Raw genomic sequence first — 13981 nt, forward strand, 5'->3', positions numbered from 1 at the left:
ATATAGTTCAAAAAGGAGAAGAGACTACAAAGATAACATTTAGTAATAAAGTCAAATAGCAGATTATCATTCAGTATAAATGTGTATTAAAAGAATTGCAAGTCTGAGGTGTAAAGCAGGAAAAACTTTAAAAAACTATTTGGATAATCAGCTACCTTAGGAAAGTTCTTTTTTTTTTTTAAAGACACATTTTACTGGCACTGGTTATGCCAAGAGAATGAAAAACATTACATCAAAAAATCATTTGTTTTCTTTTACATCAATATGGCTGATTGATATTGCAGTTGGGTTTTGTGGCCATTACTGTTATATATCCAAATGTAATAAAATCAAGTATCTGTGAGATTTTAAATTTTAATGATGCTATTTTATCACCCAGTTACCAATTATTTAGAAACCACTATGTCTCTGGTTCTGCAAAGAGTTCAGAATAATGATGAACAAACCCAACACTGATCTTGTCAAAATACTTGGAAATCTACCTGATTTACACACAGTGACATCAAACATTTAACATAGTGACATTTAACATTACTATGTTAAAGCTCATAAAATATTTAACCAGATGACCTCACAATCAATGGTAATTATAGCTACTTCAACATACTGAATAAAAGAATCCCATGAAACTTTGTCTGCTTTACAGAACTATGTTCTGTAAAATACTTTGTTTGTGGTATTGGTTAATGATTCATTGTATAATCATAGTTACATTTTAAGAATTATTTCCAGAAATTTCACTGTCCCTTTGCTAATTAACCCAACTAAGAATGTTAAAATTTCACTATCCTACATAGTTACAGGCTTCCCCATTGGTCAGTGGATAAAGAATCCACCTGCAATGCAGCAGACACAGGAGACAAGGGTTTGATCCCTGGTTTGGGAAGATCCCCTGGAGAAGGAAATGGCAACCCACTCCAGTATCCTTGCCTGGAAAATTTCATGGACAGAGGAGCCTGGTGGGCTACAGTCCATGGGATTGCAAGCAGTCAGACATAACTGAGCCCATGACACTAACCACAGTCACAATCAATCAGATCTACAATACCATCATGCAGAATCATCCAAAACCAAAAACGCTGGCCAGCTGGCACACAGAACTGCATGGCTGTTCATCAAACCAAAACCAAACAAAGTAAAAACCAGACACCTATGAAGTTCTTTGACACAAATGACTTTGTTTAAGGTGCTACTCTCTTGCTAGGTCACAATTCTGTAAGTAGAGAGTTATCTTGATAATTTCAATGTTCAATTCTTCATATTTTTTAAAATTTGATTTGTAAATGTATTAATTTTTGTATAATTAGTTTTATAAATTATAAAATTAATTTATAAATGTATTGATTAATATAAATGTATTTTTATAAATGTATTTATAAATGTATTAATTATATAATACAAATATATTTGTATATACATATAATACAATGTATTATATAAATATAATTAATATTTATAATGTATTAATCACAGCAAAGTGATTCAGTTATATGTGTATATATATATTCTTTTTCATATTTTCAACTATGGTTTATCAAGGATATTGAATATAGTTCTCTGTTCTATATAGTAGGATGTTGTTGTTTATCCATCCTATATATAATAGTTTGCATCTGTTAATCCCAAACTCCCAGTCCTTCCCTACCCCATCTTGGCAACCACAAGTTCAGTTCTTCATACTGTTTATTGCTTGCTTGCTTAGTCACTCAGTCATGTCTGACTCTTTGCAACCCTTTGGACTGTAGCCTGCCAGGATCCTCTGTTCATGGGATTCTCCAGACAAGAATACTGGAGTGGGTTGCCATTTCCTTCTCTAGGAGATCTCCCTGACCCAGGGATTGAACTCACATCTCCTATGTCTCCTGCATTGCAGACAGATTCTTTACCCACCGAGCCACTGGGAAATCCCATTTTTTATTGTAGCAGTACATATAGTTGTTTATTTTGTTAAGATATTTATGGCTTGGTTTGAGAGAGGACATTTTTGGAGCTTTTTATTAACTGCAGGCTCATAAATAGATTTTGCTTTAAGGAAACTGATTTGGAATCACAGGTTTAAAAAAAATTATAGGTTAAAGAAAATGGAACACCAATTGTTTTAAGGGTGACACATGCTGGGGTCCTACTATGACTAAAAATAAGGATGGGAGAGATCTGCACTAACAAGCTATAAATGTCTTATATTTTTAGACCCAGTGAGATCCAGCTAATGGGTGGTCATGGATAAGACCACTGGATGTCCTGAAGGAAAGGAAAAAACAGAAATAAAAAACTTCAAGATCCTGTAAAATGACAATTGTCAATTGAGACAAATATAAAATTTGTCAATATAAAATTTGTCAATAAAAATTGTCATTTTAAAGTTCAACATTTTAGGATCGATTCTTGCTATAAAAATGAATTCTGTTCATCAACTTAAATTTTATTAAGTTAACCAAATAACTAGCTAATATTGAAGCTAGATCTATATTCAAAGGTCTCTTGCATGACTGATACAATCCCAAGGGTCTGCTAAGACATCTTCTATTTGAGTTACTCAAAAATAAATGTTTATGGAAACTATTTGCCCAAAGAGAGCTAGTAAGCGATTAAAAATATAAAACATAACAATAAAGGAAAAACTTCCCTTACTTTCATGAAGTATGAGTACATTTTGTTAGAAGAGTTAAGTCTCATTCTCCATGGTCAGTGCAGGATTGCTCATACCTTTAAGAGAAAACGTAAGTTAGCAATCTTTGTGGGTTCTGCTTTTGAGTAAAAAGGCAGAGACTTGTTTATTCATTCATGAATCCCACCAGTATATTGCCAAAGTTGTCCTGTACATATTATGAGTGTTTACAAGATGGTTATGTAGAAACAAACACACACATATACACAATACAGCCAGCACTCCCAAAATAGCACTTTTTAAAAAGTGTTTGTATAGTTACACATATACACCTGAGAAGAGGAGGTGTGAATAAAATGATGTAAAATATGCTGAACTGCACACTTCTCACATTACCTTGAATCACTGTTTTCTAATTCTTCATTCGTGTCAAACTAATCTCTGAGCCCTTTCTCATCTCACCATTCTCATATTTCTCTTCTTTCTTTTACACCATCCTTTAAACAATTTCTAAATTCATCTATCAAAGTAACAGAAAATTAATCTACCATGTCCCCAAATTAACAGCACATAGAAACCAGAAAATCACCTCTACACTAATGTAGAACTATAAGGTGAAATAGGAATCTGTTCTGAAAGAGAGTTCTCTGTCCTTCTACAAGTATACATCACTTCTTTGCCTCTAAGGAAACTGAGGGATTCAAAGGGCAAGTAGGAGACATCAATTTTGTTTAGATAAATACCTAATCTCTCCCATATGCTGAAAAATGGAATGATGTGTTTGAAGATGGAAAGATAGACCAAATTATGAATATTCAAATGATGGGGCTCTTCAGAGGGAATGTACATTCCTTAAGAACAAGACTAATTTTAATTTATGTGTATTTTTTCATACCATTCAATATGTCAGTATGTGGCATGTCTACTCAAATTTTGAAACTTCAATTCTTTCTTTTAAACTCTTTAGTTTCCAAATTAAACATCATAGTTTTTTTCTTTTTTTATTTGTATTTGATTAAACATCATATTTTTAAGGCCTGATGATAACAGCTATTTTCAACATTCCTACAGGATAATGTTTAAATTTGTTGTTCCAGTTTTATAGAGAAAGATAGAGAATTCTTTGCTCAAGACCAACACAATATTGTAGAGCACTTGTCCTCCAAAAATTGTATTTTGTTCTATACATCTCAATATTGTACAATTATAATCTTTGATAATTAAAAAAAATAGATCTTAGTGCCTTAATTGTGGATGCGTGGTTTTACACGTGGAAAACCAGAAATACATACACACTCCTGCATGTATCATCACATGTCTTGTTTGATACTTAACAATCCTGAGAATTAAAGTATTTTAAAGATGAAGACACTGACTCTAAAGGTTAAGTAACTTAACCAATGCCCCACCTTGATTAGGTGCCCAAATTGGGATTTGCTATCAGCTCTGTCTGCCTTCAAAGACTTGCCTGTTCTTTGCCAATAAACCATATTGGCCCAAGTAATCAAAATATTAAGATCAACAATAATCAGCAAACTGTGAGTGGGATATGAAGAAATAACAGGTAGCTAAAAGTTATGGCAATTCTGCAATGGCTTTACTTCAATATACATCTGATACATATATACATATATCCAATATATATTCAATATATCCAATATTTTGAAACTGGATAGAAACTTTCAAGTAAAAACCACATTAATTTGAGACCCCTTTTAACAGATACTTTTTAACCTTCTGCCTGCACTTACTGTACACTTCCCCATTTTAAAATAAATTATATTTTGAGTTTATCATTTTGTTTAACACATGGTAATAAAGATTTGGTTCTCTAAACTTGAAAAAAAGTAAGGAAAATCTATCACAAAGTGGTTTTCTACAGCTTCCAGACATTAACCAAAGCATTTCACAAACGGTTCTTTGAAAATAGTTCTATATTTACATTGGCCGTCTGACTCCAAAACAAGACATATTCTACAGGTAATAAGAATGAAAATGTTCAACACTTTCGCCTTTAAAAATAACATATTTCAAAACAGCCACACAAGCACATCCTTACCAGCTTTGCCTTTCCCTAGGCTTGTGCTGTTCTCCGTCCAAGATTGAGAATCAGTAAGAAGGTGGCTCTGGGACTCTCTCAATGGCTTTGCAGGAAACTGATGGTTTTCAGAACTGAAAAATAATTATCATTATGATCATCAGGTTAACTCTTGATTGTATTTCTTAAAGGAAGTGAGTACTTCTTAAAGGAAGGAACTCAAACCACTCATGGTGCAAGATAATTGTAGGAGCTACCAAGAGAACTTCTGGAAAGCAGGAACAAGGCGTTAAGTCATACTGACTCGCAATGAAAAAAGTGTTCTTGCCTCAGCTCTCTTCTTTCCTCTAATTACAATATGATGACAATTCTTGACTTTGGCAAATCTCCATATTAATACACAGAATAAGCCTTGGGCTCCAATTTTAGCAGGTAAAGGAATGTAATTAGAACTTAGCAGTATTTTATTATTGATTTTAAGTTATATTCGATGCCAAATTATCTAGTTTCTCACTGATGACAGTGATACAAAGTTTGGTTTAAAATAACATTTCATTTAGATTTTAAAACATTATTGGCACAGAAACTATTAGTATATTTTTTACAACACACCAAAATAGTAATAATAATAATATTAAAAAGAAAAAAAACTACTTAAATTTTTTCCAAGTGTAATTTCACATATTTTAGTTGACTATAACTATTTTATTTTTTAAAGGATATGCCTTTTCTCCTTAATAATTACCTCATATCTAAAATTTGAGATCATTTCAATATCTAAAATTTGAGATCATTTCAATTTTGTGCTACTCTAATAATCCCTTATTCTGGAGGAAAACTTTAAAAAAGAAAATTGTGTCTCTTATTCATATGAAAAATTTCTTTTACACTAATTCTCATTCATCCTCAGGACAGGGACCATAGACCAGGTACAGCAAAGTAGCTAGGTCCTGGTTGAGGGGCTCCGTGGAGAATCATTACTGCAGCAGGACTCTAACAAACAGCAAGGATGCAGTCATCCAACAGTACTCACTGAAGTACCTATTATATCAACGAGTAAAGTCTTTGATCTAACTGAGGAAGGAGAAGAATAAATATAGAATAAATCAGGTGAGATTAAGAGCTCTGACAACGGTACAAGGCAGTATAAAGAGAACAGAGGGGCAGGCTGCTCTGAAAACAAAGGGTTTTCAAAGACGACCTCTCCTGTAAAGTTACACCTGAGCAGCAAGTGAACTGAGGCACAGACCATTCAGATATCTGGAGGAGGAACTTTCCGGAAGATGAACTGACAAGTGCAAAGCCACTAAATAAGCAACATGCTTGGTATATCTGAGGAACAGCAAGATCTGTGTGTCTGAGGACTGTGAGCTAGGGGGAAGAGGTAAGGCATTATACTCAGAGGTATCAAGGGCCAGGTTAGTCAGGACGAGGGAAGGACATTCATTAGCTTCTGTTCTGAGCAAGACGGAATATCCGTGGAGGCTTCTGAGCAGAAGAGTGACACAATCTGATTTACATTTTAGAAGGCTCACTCTCTCTTTTTAATGGAGAATGGACTGGAGGAGGGCAAACATGGAACCAGAATCCGTGTAAGAAGTGATGGCTTGGACCAGGAAAGCAGGCCTGGAGGTGGTAAGAAAGTATCCAGGTTATGGGTATATTTGGAGGGGACGTCTGACAGGATCTGCAAACACAGTATATACAGGGTCCCCAAAGAAAGGAATCTAGGTGACTCCCAAGTTTCTGGCCTGAGCATCTGGGAGAACGGAAGTCACTACTCATGAATATGAGAGAATGAAGGAGAATCAGGTTTAGGGTGGGGTGAGGGGATACATAGATTGGAATCAAGAGTTCTGGTTTCCACCTGTTCAGCTGGCAATGACTTTTATGTGGGCACATTATGTAGACAATGACATATACAACTCCGGAGTACAGAGGGGAGACATAACTAGGCATAGAAAATGTATGTGGGCCAATCAGGGGAAATCACAGAATTCTGTAGAAGAGACTTCAGCTGTCAAAACCCCATCTCAACATTTAAAGGAAAGGAAAGAGAAGTCCAGAGAGGTTACCTGACCTTGTCAAGACCACCTCAATGGGTAACAGTGCCAGAACTAGGATTTTTCCCCCTGCCCACTTAGTAGGAGGCGGACTGTATCTAAACCCCAACTAGTCTTCACTACCAAAACCACTTAACGTAGTACAAAAAAAAATAGCCTTCAGCTCTGTGGAATTTTCAAGCCAAAACTCACAGGGCAGGGCCAAGCAAAGTCCCATGTGACACACACGTTCACTGGTAGGCACATAACTCATTCTAGGCATGGGGCTGGTAAATAGGTTTCATCTCGTGACAATTTCAGGTGGTTCTGTAATCCACCAGGATCACTGCCTTAGAAAGGATTCTGGGGTCACATCAGGTTCCACGGGAGAAAGTGTTGTAAGCAGTAAGAAACTGCTTGGGAGGAGTGTGCTATGAACACGGCATTCCAGTAATGAGGAAGACCTTATGACATGGTAGTTTATGTTTTTGCTATTGGCTTTCATTTAAAAATTAGAGATACTGTCATATTAAAAAAATATGTCTTAAACATTTAAAAAAGTAAGTGGTTCTGCTTAAAACTTCACAGAGAACATTTTTTTAAAGCGCATTTTGAAATGTTTAGATCGTTTCGCCTTTTGCCAGTCAGAATCCAATTTCAGGCCTTCCTCAAATGCTTGATAGATTGGAACCAAAAGAGACTTAAAACAGTGGTCAAAAGTCTAGAAAATAAATTTCCTAGATTCTTTTCTTTCTCTTGCCACAGAAATGGCTCAGATCAAGCTTAGAGGTCTTTAAAGAGGACCAAGAATATGGCGCCCACTGCTAATGGGGCTGTCAATCCAATGTCTGGGATGCCATTCATCTCTAAGGGCCTGGTCCAGGCAGGGAAGGTCTTTTGATTACCAAGAGGCAAGGCCCAGTGGGTCAGAAGCAAAGCAACCCTGTCAGCTCACCTGATCACAAGTGGGACTAATTTGGACTTATACTGTGCTTTTTTTTTTTAAGCACCACCTTTTAAAAAATCATAATATATTTCAGTCAACTTACAGAGAATTAACACCTATTTACTGACTACCCAGATTAATCACAGAATTTTATAATTATGACTGAAGCTCCCCACGTACTCCAAGCTCAGTCACACTTTCCCCCTGCCCTCATTCTAACCTGGAAACCAGTGTAGTAACTGATCCTAAATTCTTAAAATTTTTTTCCAAAGGAACAAATAAGCAAAGGACACCATAGGATAAACTATATTATTTGAAAGTAAAATAGAAAAAAAAAATATGGGCTTACTTTTTAGATGATGAATTCAATCCTGCAGGAGTAGATAGTTGTTCAGGATCCTGGTTAACAAGGCAAGTTGGAAAGGAGCAGCCATCACCTAGACTATAAGTAAAATAAAAAGTCACAATTGTGCAGTAAAAGAAAAATGATCTCTATGAGCAGAACGCAGTTACATTATGGACAAAACAAGTATCTCAGACACTGGCTTCAGGACAGTATGTTTATGGAGATGTGAGTCAACTGATTTCCACTTTGATATAATAGTGGATCATAAAGTAATACCTTAAAAAATAAGAGTTCTTATGCAGAAGGACAGAGTTCTTCTGTTGGATTACTTTCAGTAGTCTAAACCCTGAAAATTTTCACAACAAAATACCTTGAAAAAATGGGTAGCAACCAGTACCTCTTCTCATCACCAAAAACCTGGCGCATATTTTTACCGAAACCCAAGCTGAATCCATTCTTATCTGTTCCGTGTCGAAATACTGGGCTTCTAAATGCCTCTAGAAAAGATGGCAGAGCAACCACATAAGGAAAGAGCACATCAATCAGCAAGCGCTACAGTTAGACAGGAGTGGATTAGATGAAGAAACTCTGAAAACCAATGGCTAGCCTCCTGCGACTCTTTATATGTCTGTCTGTCAGCCCCACAGACGAAGACTGTCTATTCTTTTAAAGCAAACGTAAAATATGATTAGATCTATTTTGGTTTTTAAGTAACCCTTTTATTTCTGCAGCAGCACATGTGCATTGTAAAAAATGAGAAAATGCAAACAAGCAAATAATTTAAAACACTACAGCTTCTAGATGGCTGAATGGACGGAGAGATAAGATAGATGTAAGTATACATTTTTTAAATCAAAATGAGACTAAAGATACATTCTATAACTTTTTTTCAACTAATAAATTCCATTTTCCAATTTCATTAGAATTTTATGTCATCCAATCATAAATTTTCTTCTAGCTAATCAAAAAGGTACTTTAAAACTCTCTATCTAGATCAGGATCCAATGCAGGGTCACACATCGTGGCTGGTTATGCCCACTAGGTTCAGAGAGGCTGCGTGACTTTGCTCAATACCAAACAAAAAGTAAATGACATGAGTGGAATTTGAACAAGGTCATCAAAGTTCTGTCCTTTATGCTACATTTTCGTCTTAAATAATGCTGAGATGCAAAACCTAAAATGTTAGTTTTGGGATTTTCTATGTGAATAAACATATTAGTATAATGCTTTCTGTCCATTATTTGAGAAAGGAAAAATCTAACTAACAGAATCAGGGTACTATGAAAAATGTGGTGATTTGAAAGATTCTTAACATTTATTACCCTAGTTTATAGCTTTTTATAATACATTTTAATAATTATAGGACCGTATTGTCCAGAGGAAATCCTTTCAGTGTTACAAGTAAAATCTATAAGTTTCTAAACTTGAAAGCTTAGTAGAAACACTTACATTTGAAAAATAATTTAATTGCTCTACAATTTGAATTGCTCTATAATTTGAAATATGATACTTCATTTAGAAATTGCTTTATTATACCAATATTTTCACTCTGCTAGTACTTTAGGTGATTAGAGTTCACCTGAATATTGAAAATAAACATTCACAATTATATACAATTAATTTTCATTATTCTAATAACAGAATCTCATAACTTGGGTGTCCTTTGCAACCAAAAGAAATTATAAGTCCTGGTTGCATTCTGAAACTCCTATTCTTAGTCTAGAAGACTCCATTTAGCTTAGTCCCTGCTTATCTTCTCAAACTTCATAGTATATTTTTTTGTTCTTTAGCTTTCTATGAATAGTTTTCTCCAACATGAATAGTTTCTTAAACATATGCAGCTCTTTAAAAAAAAAATGAGATGAATACAGAGAACATAAAATTGGTTACTTTCAGGTGAACATTTCAGCGGCATTTAGTAATTCATATTCTGTTGCAACCAATACCTATACCAAGTTCCAAAATATTTTAATCACCTCAAAAGAAACCCTACACTAATTAAAGCAGTCCTTCTTTACTCCATCTTCTTCCCACCCTTTGGAAATTATCAAAATGCTTCTTTCTCCATGGATATTTCCTATAAATGGAATTATACGACATATAACCTTTTATACTTGACTTCTTTTATTTAGTACGTTTCTGACGTTCATACACGTTGTAGCACTGCTTTGCTGTATCCCATCTCTGCAGGGCTTTTGAACATACTGTTTTCTCTGCCTGAGATGTTCTGGCTCTTTCCACAACTTCTTAAATACTTTCTGTTTTCATGAACTCTTCCCTGACCACTCCTTCTAGATAGGTTCCCTTCTACCATCCCCAGTCCTTGATTCATAACTCAACATCCTATTTGTTTCTTTCAAAACACTTTGTAATTAGGTTTATGTTTGGTTATTGATTTTCTGTGTTGCTCACCACCGTATATATACACAATGCTTTGTACACAATGGACAGTTTAAAAATACATGGAATGAGTGAATCTGTATTTGTCCCACCAGACAATGTGGGAAGAGTGGTTTTTCAAACTTCAGGACAGGTTAGCATTTAATCATATGGCAACCTCTGATGAATATTTAGTTTTGTATTGAACGTTCTGTTAACTACAATAATTATATACTCACCTAATGTAGATTTATTTTTGCTGACTAGCCAACAATGATAGCCAAACAGAGAAGACAAGCTGACAGAGAACATAGCTGCAGCAAAGAATAAAAACATAATATGGAACTTGGCTTGAGTATCAGGTAGGCCATTCTATAAAGAAAGGGAGAAAATAAAATGTTTTGTCAAAGGAATGAGTATTCCCCTAATTTGATAAGTTTTTTTTTTGTTTGTTTAAAATTTTTCTTAAATTTAGATATGGAGAAAGATATACATCTTTATGTTAAAACTTCAAGGGAAAAATACATCTTTAAACTAAAATCAATGCTTACTATAACCTGAATATATATATATGGAAAAGATATTAAAATTTGGGATATTTATTTTGTATAATCAAATTCATAGAAAAATTATAATAATATGTGTGTAAACTATATGAGTAGGAAGCAAGATAAAAGGAGCTATAAAATTTTTATAATTTATACAATTTGTTTTTAATTTACTTTCTGAAAGTGTTTTGTTAACATACTCTAGATTTACAAATGTTTAAACAGCTTTATTTTATTATAATGCCAGAAAATGAAGGATAATTGGCATGATTTAGCTAGTCTTCTCATTGATGTTTTACATCACTGCAAACAACAGCATCAACTACAAACACATACAACACACCCACAATAATGCTTCAGGCTACTTTAGATAATGTCAGCACAGAAAAGTTCAACACCAGTGCGTAACACCTGTCTAAAATAAACCTTACAATACCCATGGGATGAAAAAGGCCATCAAAGCACAACCAGACCGACTCTTCTAGTCTATGCGTCTAAGAATGGAATCCCTCTAGATTGTGGAATTCTAGGAATCCCTCTAGAATGTGGGCTTAGGTACACTCAGTGAAGCACCAGAGATGCTAGGATGTGTCTCCTTCTGATATTCCGTTTCAGTATCCTGCAGTTATCCGTCAGATTGACCCAGGTCACAAGACCTCACTGGTACCTTTTGACAGTAGTGTTCTCACACTGAAAACCAGTCGTTCCTCTGCAAATGTGTTTGTGGTTTGGAAATAAAACCATCCACAAGAATGAGGACCTGTAAGGCCGTGTGCTCTCAGACATTCATGAGAGATCATTCTTCCAGGTGGACACTCCAAGTACCCTCGAATGCTAGGACATGCTCGTTTACCTGTGTATTTCTAGCACTCAGCAATGTAACTGACACATAGTAGGCATCAATAAATCTTTAGCATTGAATGTGGCTCAAATCTCACATCAGTGATCTAATAATTCATAAAGTCTTCCCATAATAAAGGATAATTTAATGAATGTAATAAGGCAACTCTGGCAGGGATAACTGCTTTTTATATTGTATGGTATTCATGAAGAGCATCTTGTGGTACTTAAAATACATAGTACTAACTCTGTTTTGCTTACATTTAAAACATACAATGCAGAAAACAAATGAGTTGCCTATAGGATACACCTAATATCAATTCAGGACTTGATTGATATTCTAGCTTGATAATCTTCTTACACATAAAGAAGAACTTCTATTTTTAAATACTAAGAAAAAAAAATCTTATATAGTCACTTCTCGTTATTCACAGTGGTGATGTTCTTTAAAGCTGCCGTGAACACTGAAATTATGATTCCCAAACTATTGCTCCTGGGAAGATACAGGCTTCTGGTCACAACATTTTTGTCAAATGATCAATGACCATGTTCTGTGTGTTTCTGCTTATAAAACCTAATTGATACCTTATTTAATATACATTAAATAAGAGAACTCACAGCCAACAGCACCATAAGGCATGCCTGAAGGAAGCTTATCTAAATACACGCATTTCCTCCATGGGGCACATCACAGTCTCTTCTTTTGCTCAGAAAATGAGACAGCACTTCAGCGCTAGGCTTAAAGACCTTTTAAACAACGAAATCACCAACAAAAAAAGCACAAAAATGCAAAAGACATGGCACTAAATAGACTTAAAAGCACACTCATTTACAGTGTGAGAGTTCAAACGGGAAGGCACTGAGACCTCCAGTTTGATCTCAACTGGAAATGTGCACATGGGTGACTCAGATTTTTCCTGCTCTGTGTATGCTTGCAAATGACCACAAAAGCTACGCTGAGTATTGACTTTGAGGTTTTAAATAAATGTTGGCAAGTAGGTGAATTCACAAACACAGCATCTGCGAGTAATGAGGAATGACTATATATAAGTTAGCTCTACTCTATAAAATTAGTGTCCAGATTAAGTCACTACTGAAAGTCTATATATGTATTTTTGTATACCAAAAAAAGTCACCAAGGTAATAACTTACGGTCCAAAATTTGATAAAATACTGTAAATCTGTAGCAGCAATAAAAAGGCAGTACAGCAGAGAATAAGCCAAGAAAAGGAGGAAAAATTTATAATTTGAAAATCCAACACAATTGTTCACCCTGTTAACGAAACAAAAACATTTTCGGTGAGTTTTATGCTGTTACCCTAGGTACACATATGCTCAACCTTAACATAAGTATTTGATTTCCTAACATTAAAATTTATTGGCATTTAAGCATAACTCAAAAGATTTCTTTTTAAAAATTATTTACTTTTTTAAAGATTTTCTTACACATACAAACATTTAAAAAGCCATTTCACTAAAAAGGAATTTCTATGTTCAAACTGTAGAAATTTGATATGTAATATTGCTTTAATTACTCATGACCCCTGTATTTCCTGTCCAATTATACAAATAAGCACATGCCTTAAGTATAGATCTTGTGAGAAATCCATTAACACCAAACAGATAAGAGGAATTTTCTAAATTCTTTTCTGTGTTACCTTTGGATTTGATTTCTAACTATGATTAAGTAATTTAAAAACTTTTTAAGTTTTCCAAAATTAGATGAGATGTCTTTACAAACTACTTACATGCAGACAGTACGGCACTGAAGCAACCAGATTATCAAAACATCTTAAACAGCGGGTTTAAGGAAAGAAACAGGACTGGGAGCCAGACAGTCAGGTCGTCATGTACATTCGATGCTAAGTAACTATGTGTCCCTGACAAAGTGCCATAATTTCTAAAGGTTTCCTTTTCCTCATCTGTCAAATCAGCCCTCTGAGATCCTTTCTGAGAACCAGGTCTCTATGCAATGGAGATTCAGAATTCTCAGCTTTTACTCTGAAATCACTGTATTTGGAGAGGGTGGTTTAAGAATTCAAACTACTGTATCAATAAACATAAATACAAATACAACTCATACTTTATGGTCACACTTCTATCAAAGCTTATTTTCCCTCTCTTCATTAAGACAAGGGAATTCCTGGATGATACAGTATAAATGTGATACAACACCTAAGTGGAACTGATTGCTATCTTCACGGGTAGTGAACCCATGAATTAACAATAAAAAT

At 34.7% G+C, this 13981-nt stretch overlaps 1 protein-coding gene across 1 annotated transcript in view; it reads right to left on the minus strand.

Annotated features, from left to right (window-relative positions):
• ZDHHC2 (zinc finger DHHC-type palmitoyltransferase 2) overlaps positions 1–13981 on the minus strand; it is a 66009-nt gene that overhangs the window by 3051 nt on the left and 48977 nt on the right. Inside the window, exons 7-12 of the mRNA XM_043893747.1 lie at positions 12900–13020; positions 10599–10731; positions 8351–8477; positions 7984–8076; positions 4668–4780; positions 2632–2706 (exon numbers count right to left, since the gene is read on the minus strand). Coding sequence (XP_043749682.1) covers positions 2666–2706; positions 4668–4780; positions 7984–8076; positions 8351–8477; positions 10599–10731; positions 12900–13020 — 628 coding nt within the window. The 3' untranslated portion in view covers positions 2632–2665. The remainder of the gene's footprint in view (positions 1–2631; positions 2707–4667; positions 4781–7983; positions 8077–8350; positions 8478–10598; positions 10732–12899; positions 13021–13981) is intronic.

Source organism: Cervus elaphus, chromosome 32, assembly GCF_910594005.1.
Source record: "Cervus elaphus chromosome 32, mCerEla1.1, whole genome shotgun sequence".
Taxonomy (NCBI): domain Eukaryota; kingdom Metazoa; phylum Chordata; class Mammalia; order Artiodactyla; family Cervidae; genus Cervus; species Cervus elaphus.